Here is an 8,526-nt window from a genome sequence, read left to right on the forward strand (position 1 = left end):
ATTTCTCTGGGGCCTTTCCACCTATCAGTGATAGTCTTCCCTTTGTTTAACTAAAATTGATGCAGGCAGGAAAGTCTTAATGGCCACGTGAGCCTGAGTGTGTGAACATATTTTTATGAAATGTGTCTCTAGGGAGCCATCAAAAACTGACCACTCAGCCACAGAAATATAAGTGATTTTGAGAACATCAAGAAGTTGCCTTTTGCAAGGTAAGTTTACAATGATCCTTGACCAGGAGGGCCAGCAGTCCAGCAACAAGAGCTCATTCCACAAGACATTTGCTCAGCTGAAAAGCTGCCTCCCTGTCGCTAACCTCTCCTGACGAGGTCTGGGGAGGCTGGAAACCAGGAAAATTAAGACGTTCCACTGCCTCCTTCTGGGAGCCAGAAGCCGAATTCCCGGCAGGCGGAGCAGCGGACAGAGGGCTGCTTTCGGGCAGTTCCTCTGAGAAAAATAAAGTTACTTAATGGCATAACATTCTGGCTTGAAAACAGGGATTTACCAGAGGCAAATAATAACCTTCAAGAAACCATGGTCACTCCCCCCTCCCCCCATTCATTTCCAAGCCAGCTGAGCATCTGCATCTTGAGCAACATACACAGATTCAGGCCTCGTGTCGCTCTCTCTTTCTTTTTGAAGCGACTCCCTTTCTTAGGAAGGCGGCCAGAAAATTGACCCCCCAGGGAGAGAAAGAAAATATGAAATAAAAATCAGCTTGGCACTGCCTGTCTCTTCCAAAAAGCCGTGCGTGCGTGCGGGGGAAGCTGTTGAGGGATTTCTCAATATTTTTGGCTCTACAAGAGTTCTCTGTGGAGCCGTGCAGCAATTCTCCTCGCTTTTGTCTTCCGCAAGTTCCCCAGGTGGAGACAGTCCTAGGCGTTATAAGCCGCATGAGTGACCACCAGTGACGGAAACCGCTAATCACCAAGCCCCCTTTGATCTCCCGGGCCGTTTGGCCAGTAGCACCAGAGGCTCGGTACTGGCGCTCTCCCAGAACTGGACCGGAGGAGTGAGTCTGCGCGCCTGCCATCCGGTCTGCAGTGAAAGTACACGCCGAAGTCTGGATCAGACTTTACACAATTTTCACAGACTCCCCCGGTTTTAAAGAAGTGTGCTGAGCTGGTGTGCTGCTAAGAAGCTAACTAGCACCCTTGTGCGGAGGTGTCTGGTTAGTTTCAGCAAGTCGCTACCTTGGCGCTTTTCTGTAAACTTTTGGGGAAGCCCTGGAAAATAAAATTTAAAAAAATCTCCACGTCCACTACCTCTCTCTTCTTCCCTACCTTCCACTTTCCATTCGTTTGTGGGAGTTTGTCCTCTTTGCTGGGACTCCAATGTGATGCGCGATCGTTTGTGAAATGAACAAAAGTCGTCCTCAAGCTGGACGACGGGGACAGATCGCTGATGGCAGCCTGGGGGTGGGAGCGAAAGCCTGGCCTCCGAGGATAATAGAGAGCTGTCCTACCCCCTCGCCTGCTCTCCATGGCCCCCTTCATTTTCCAGGTAAGATGAATGTTCCTTCATCCATCATCCGCAGAGAACGCCCTCTCCCAGGCGAGCAGAGGATCTGCTCTCTGATGAAACCTATTAGCCCCGAGCTGGGCTGCTTTGTGGAGCCATCCGAGACTCCCCATTCTGGCCTTTGTTCGAGGAATATAATCATTTACATAATGCATTAGCGCGGAACTCAGCGAGGGCTGGGGACACCTCGTGCCCCGCCAGGAGCTGCCGGCGCATCAGCAGCCCCCTCACCCGGCAGCTCCCCGGGACCACCCTCGAGGATGCACCGGGTGTGTGTGTGTGTGTGTGTGTGTGCGCGTGGGGGGGGGGGGGGAAGCTGCAGGCTCAGGGGCAAGGAACCCAGTGCCTCATCCAAGTGTTTCGCCTTCTTTGGCCATCTCCGGGCTGTTGCACTTAAAAAAAAAAAAAAAAAAAAAAGGAAAGAAAGAAAAAGAAAAGAAAAAGGAAAAGAGAAAAGAAAAAAAAAAAAAAGAAAGGAAAAAAGCGGTAACGTTTTGGTGGATTAATCGAAGTTGGATCCACGTGATCCTGAAGCCGGGGAAATAAACTTGACACAAATTCCGCTTTCCTGGCGGACGTTGGTGCCGCGCCGTTTTTTCATGCTGACCGTTGGGATCCGCAGCTCAACCGCCACAGGTGCCTCGGAGCGCGCAGGGGCCTCGGGTTCCGATCGCCCGCGCGCGGGGCCTGCACGCGCGGTGGCGACCCCGCCCAAGCGCCCGCTGAAAGCCTTGGGGGAGAAAAGGGACATCCGCAGAGAAAAGAATCCGCAGGCTTTCGAGGCGCGCACACCTCGCAAAGTAAATGCAATCTCTTTAGTAAGCCGAGGTCTCGGGATATTCATCCTTTCAGAGGGAGGTGTTCCTACTCAGACTTCTCGCCCGTGCGGACTTTCCACCAAAAATGACCCCAAAGTACCAGGGGAACGCGCCCCAGTTCCAACAGGTGCAGGACCTTTCGCGCGGTCATGCCTTGGGTCTCTACCCCCTAAATCGACCGCTTAAAGGCCGGAAGTGCTTAGGTTTCCCGTGCAAGAGGGAGCCAGCACCGGGAAGGCATCTTGGTGCAGAACCAGGAGCCTGGAGTCGGCCGGCCCCTTCCAAAGAGAGCGCGGTCCCGCGCCCTCCCCGCGGCGAACCCGGCTCGCCGCCAGCGCCCAATCAGTGCGTTCTCCGGGTCTGTGACGGCGTTCGGCCCCGCCCCCTCGACGGCCATAAAAGGACTCAGCGAAGGTGGCCCTTCTGAGCACCGCGCTCGGTCCTGCTCCGCAGCGAGGCCCCGAGTGTGCTCGTTCGTCTGCACCTGGTAGCACCGCTCCCACTGTTCCCGCGGTCAGCCACCGGTTCCTTGTCTTCCTCACTCCCCATTGTGGGTTGGCTGCGCCAGTCTCCAGGCTTCTCCTCCCTTCTTCTTTTTCTTCCTTTCCTCGGCAGCCGCAGAACCTCGCGCTGTATCTCACCTGGCCTGCAGGTGAGCAGCGGCACAGCGCCCCTGTCTGGCGAGCTCACCCTGCTCGTGCCAGAGCGGCGGGGGCACCCCTCCAAGGCTCCCTCTTCCCTACAGGATGAAGAACCCGATGCTGGAGGTGGTGTCCCTACTACTGGAGAAGCTGCTCCTCATCGCCAACTTCAAGCTCTTCAGTTCGGGCACCCCGGGCGAAGACAAAGGGAGGAAGAGTTTCTATGAGATCAGCTCTTTCCTCCGAGGCGACGTGCTGGAGGTGCCCCGGACCCACCTGACCCACTATGGCATCTACCTGGGCGATAACCGTGTCGCCCACCTGATGCCCGACATCCTGTTGGCCCTGACCGACGACAAGGGGCGCACGCAGAAGGTGGTCTCCAACAAGCGTCTTATCCTGGGCGTCATTGTCAAAGTGGCCAGCATCCGCGTGGATACAGTGGAGGACTTCGCCTACGGAGCCAACATCCTGGTCAATCACCTGGACGAGTCCCTCAAGAAGAAGGCGCTGCTCAACGAGGAAGTGGCGCGTAGGGCCGAGAAGCGGATAGGCTTAACTTCCTACAGCCTACTGTGGGACAACTGCGAGCACTTCGTGACCTACTGCAGATACGGCACTCCGATCAGCCCCCAGGCCGACAAGGTATGACGCGTGACTCACGCGGGAGGTGGGATGCCCTCCCATCCCTGAGATTTTCTCTTCCCTGGAAGCCGGGATCTTCTTCCTGGGTACCTCCCCCACCACTTCTACACCATTCTTAAAGTTCTAGATTAAGTAAGGAAAACTCCAGTGTTCTTAAGGGACAGTAAATAAATCAATGGCGATGTGCCTTGCAGAATATCTCGAAATGAGCAGTAAAAGGGTGTGGCAATACAGGACCGCTTACGGAGAGTCCAGAGAGCTGCCCAGTTATTGCTGCAGAAGTCATCACGGTGTCCACCCACAATAGTTCAAATGACAAAGGGCAAGTGACTGGGGGGCCGGGAGTCATAGGAAATCCGTTGCCCTATATTTCCAACTCTTCCCAAGAATTTCAATTGGGAGGAAGGTGTCTAGAGTTCAAAATGTAATCCATAACACTATAAACAAAATTGTGTGCCTTTAAAATAAGGAAGTATGCAGTTTTCTCCCTTTGTATGCTGCAGAGTGAATTTCCTTTGCTTAATATAAATTATCAAAATTCCCGGTAAGAGGGACTCCCTGGTAAATCCCCATTCCTGTGCCTGCGCTTCAGAGAGGTCTTTTGCTTGGTATTCTGAATTCTTTCTGGGTTTGGGTTTAATCTGCATCTAGACTTTCTTACTGCTAAGTACCCTTTTATGCATCAGCCCTAAAGTTAGATTAGATTGTTTATGGGTTGCCCAGAGATCAAAACAATTGATTTTCAAGAAGAGCTATTCAATGTTGGAGAGTAATTTTTATGAGTACTTTGAAAAAACAGCATTAGAATTTAAGATTATTAAAATAGCCACAAATCCAAAGGGGACAAATGGATTTTTATTTCCTTTTAAAACCTCTTAACTTTTAAAGACAGTTAACATTTTAAGCCTGCAACTTCATTTGCAATTGGAAGCTTTCTCAGCCTTCACTGCATTTGTTAAAGAAAGTAATTGTTAATGTTTACTCTTCATAATGGAAACTTGGGTAATCACATAATGAGTTTTAGTGTTACTAGTCATGTTTAGATATTTTTTTGGACCAAAAGAATTTGCGTCCATGTAACCAATTTTTAATTGCTCCATATCTTGATTCATTTTTTGACCAATTTGGGAAAATCTGTTTCTCTTCTCTGTGGCAGAGTATGGAAGTATTTTGCTTTTATACCTTGGTATATGAAACTCCTGGTAGATTTTATAGAGCCACAACAGACTCAATCTAGGAATTCTTTTCCAAGTAAAATAAAAATACAGTTAGAGCACTGTGCAATGATTCAGGAATCAGAACTTCAGTCTAGGCCTGTTTAGAAATGAACTTCACCACATTTACAAACATTGCCTCCAAAAGTGTACAAAAGGAAACACGTCAGATTTACTTAGGAACCAAGCAAATCATTTCTCTAAGGAAAAACAGTATTTCTATCCGGTAATTAGGAGTTACTCTTTCATGGAACACATATAGCACTGTATTATACATTTCTACAGAAAAACAGTCAAAGCACTTTTTTAAGGTAGTAAAATATTTAATCTGCATAAATAACTAGTTGGAGTAGTTTTTCATCTTTGGAAACTTTGTCAGGTTTTACAGAAGTAGAGGAGTGTTTTAATTGCTGTTGCTGCATAGCACCTCTTGTGAAACTGAGTTTTTGTCTTCACTTTGAATGGTTTAACAAACAATTTGGCCACAGAGTAGATTTCCCGGGAAAAAAAATCCTCATCCCAAATTTTCTATTTCTAAGGACTGTTTTTTGAACACGCCTTGAGAGAAGTAGGTCATTAATAGTGAAGGAGGACTGGTTTCTACTTTTTAGAAACATAAAGAATTATTTGATTCTGGGTCTGATTGTTGAGTTCTACATATATACAACTATTACCAGCTCTCATGAGTTGCAAAGTTGTCTCTTGAATTCAAGTTTATAAAAACTCTCAAGAACACTTTCCCTCAGGAAAACACTGTAATTAGTTTGTAAATGAACTGGAAAAGAACATTTACTTTTGTGTAGTAATACTCTATTTTACAAGTTTGGAAATCATAAAATTACAGGATTTTTATATTGCTATTGAAAATCAGTATTTTGTAAACTAAAAATCCCTTTAGTTAGCCACTATTATTCCTTGCGCTTTTTTCCTACTATAATTATTATTTTTTTTACTTTAGTAAAACTGCTTTTTCATTGCCAAAAATAATTGCAAATACCCCTTTATTTTCTGGGGACTAAGTGCTCAGAGGAAAGTGTCCCTACATACTTTTCCATACTTTCTAGAAATTTCCTACCTTTGAACACCACTAAAGATGCCTCCTGGGCTGAGAGCCACGTGAACAGGAACAGAACATTAGAAAGGAAAGAGATGCTCCTTGAGAAAATCTGCTCTTAGGGGAAAGAGAGTCCACAATGATTCTGTTTGCCTTAATTATACATTATTGGGGAAAAGATAAAACAAGTATAACTGTATCTACAACTTATTTACCTTAATATCATATCTTCCATTATTTGCCAAGCTCCTTTATTTCACTGTCCTGAAAACTTTGTTCGGTTTGATCCTCACCACTTTCAGATAGAGTAATTGTTACTCAATATCTTGTTAGTTTAGTAAAAAAGAGCAGATCATATGTTTGACCTATAAGCAGGCCAACATCTGTATAACAGGATGTTTCAAAGCTGTTTAGCTATTGTGTGACCAGACAGAGACAATCATACTCTCAAGATGGTATATTAAAATATATTGAACTTGTTCATTCTACCCATTAAGAATTTGGAAACCCAGCTGTCTGGTACTATGTATGCCACTGTAGAAAACCCTGAAAGCACATACAATGCCATGCCTAGACAAGGAGCCTAAAATAAGTATGAATAGCAAAACTCATATAGAAATGGCAATTAATTGCTAAATTCTGGCTTAGACAGTGCTATGGTAGAGATAATTGTTGACAGACATAGTACTAATAATAATCATTGTAATACCTCACATTTATACAATGCATAGAAGACTACAGAGTACTTTAGCATAAAACATCTCATTTGTTCTCCATAACAACCTCAGTATTCCCAAGGAAGAGGAGAAGAGGGTAGTCTGGACAGGTTAAAGTGACTTACCTGATATCACACAGCCAATAAGAGGTGGAGCCAGAATTCAAACATAAGCCATTATTTCTAAATAAAATTATTTTTCTAAGGAAAAAAAGTATGCATACTAGAAGAATGCATTCCTCAGGTGTAAAGACCATATTTATGAACTCAATCCTTTGCTGAAAAAGTTTAATTAAAAAAAGACCATATTTAATTTATCTTTATTTCTAGCAGCTAATTATATGTCACATAATTAATGATGAATTTAATTTTTTTAGGCAGGGAATGGGAGATGACAACAAAATTAGACTTTCTATGCCTCTAGATTTTGAGAAGTATAAGAAAGTTATCATTGGTATCACCAAATTTTAGAATGGTGAATTGGAGGAATTAAATCTACCTTTAATAGGCCAAAGGCCATTCTTTTTACTTAAGATTAAAGACATCCTTGCTCATATAATTTTAGAATGTTATTGTTATTGATAAGCAGTTTAATGTCGTTTTTAACTTTTAATCCTGAATGATTTTATGTGTTTATATTTTCTATAGTTTTCTATAAAATGCTGTATTTACAAAGGCAACTGCCATTAGTTACCCAGTTGTCTAAAAGATCATTTCAGCCACTGTAGGATGTGGGATCAAGAAACTAGACTGTTAGCAATGTAAATGTTTTCAGAGGTCATAAGGGAATTTCTAATTCTTCTGGTAGACAAAAAATAGCTGGAAAACCTGTTTTACTATTTGGTTATATGTGGTTCTTCTTGGGTTTAGCTACCTTTCCTAATATTGTTAATTTTTATTTTCCAGTTTTGTGAGAATGTGAAGATAATTATTCGTGATCAGAGAAGTGTCCTTGCTTCTGCAGTCTTGGGACTGGCATCTATAGTCTGTATGGGCTTGGCATCATATACTACTCTTCCTGCAATTTTTATTCCATTCTGCTTATGGATGGCCGGCTAACTTCATATCTCCACGTCAGTGTGTGTATCCTGTTTATAAATGTGTTTATATTTATAGAGCACCAATCAGTATAAAGCATTGATGAGAAAAATGTGACCTACAACACTGTGTTCTGGATAAAAATGTGATTAAGAACCACGCAAAGTGCTTACTGTGTAAGCCCAAGAACAAAGGCTTTCTGAATCTTCTCAGGCAGTTCTGTTTTAAAGTACCGTCCAAACCTTGGAAACAGGACAGCTTGTGATAGAATTCAGCAATACAAGAAAACCAGCCCCTAAGATGATAGCCACAGGATATTATAGTTTTTTTTCCCCTCCTGTAGTCACTGATTTTCTGTTAGGCTGAACTTGAAGATTGGAAGACTTATTGAATGAGATCACTAACTTTATTGTAAATTTATTCTGTTTCATTGAAAAACTTATATTAAACTGAAAGAATTTCCTTCATTCAGATGAAAACATGTTTTATGATTGCTCAAAAAAGCTCACAATCTGCTTTTTTCATGTATTATATATAATCCTAAGTCAAGAATGTTTTATTTTTGTTACTTGAAACCAATATTAGCAAAGTTAAATTTTAATTATGAAGTAACTGACCAGAAAGTATAGAAACCTGTGTTTTCCTGTAAAAAGTGGCTACTATAGCATCATTTGAACAATCTGGTTTGGCTTTACTTACTAGGAAGCCTGGAATTCATTATGTTTTCTCCTTTTATGTGCCACTGTGGTTACTTCAAATCACTCTGAGAGGTAAATGTATACAGCATTAAAGTAATTTGGGTATTTGGGGTATGTATGTGTGTCAAATAAGTATACAGATAACCATATACACAAAGACTGAGACAAACTGTTGATTGCTTCAT

At 43.5% G+C, this 8,526-nt stretch overlaps 1 protein-coding gene across 1 annotated transcript; it reads left to right on the forward strand.

The window, feature by feature from the left end:
• Positions 1-2,805: 2,805 nt before the first annotated feature.
• LRAT (lecithin retinol acyltransferase) lies at positions 2,806-8,021 on the forward strand. The gene is made up of 2 exons (XM_069493365.1): positions 2,806-3,622; positions 7,512-8,021. The coding sequence occupies exons 1-2, from the start codon at positions 3,083-3,085 to the stop codon at positions 7,662-7,664; spliced, it is 693 nt and encodes a 230-aa protein (XP_069349466.1). The 5' UTR covers positions 2,806-3,082; the 3' UTR covers positions 7,665-8,021.
• The last annotated feature ends 505 nt before the right edge of the window (positions 8,022-8,526 follow it).

This window comes from Eulemur rufifrons, chromosome 18, assembly GCF_041146395.1.
Source record: "Eulemur rufifrons isolate Redbay chromosome 18, OSU_ERuf_1, whole genome shotgun sequence".
NCBI classification, from domain to species: Eukaryota; Metazoa; Chordata; class Mammalia; order Primates; family Lemuridae; genus Eulemur; species Eulemur rufifrons.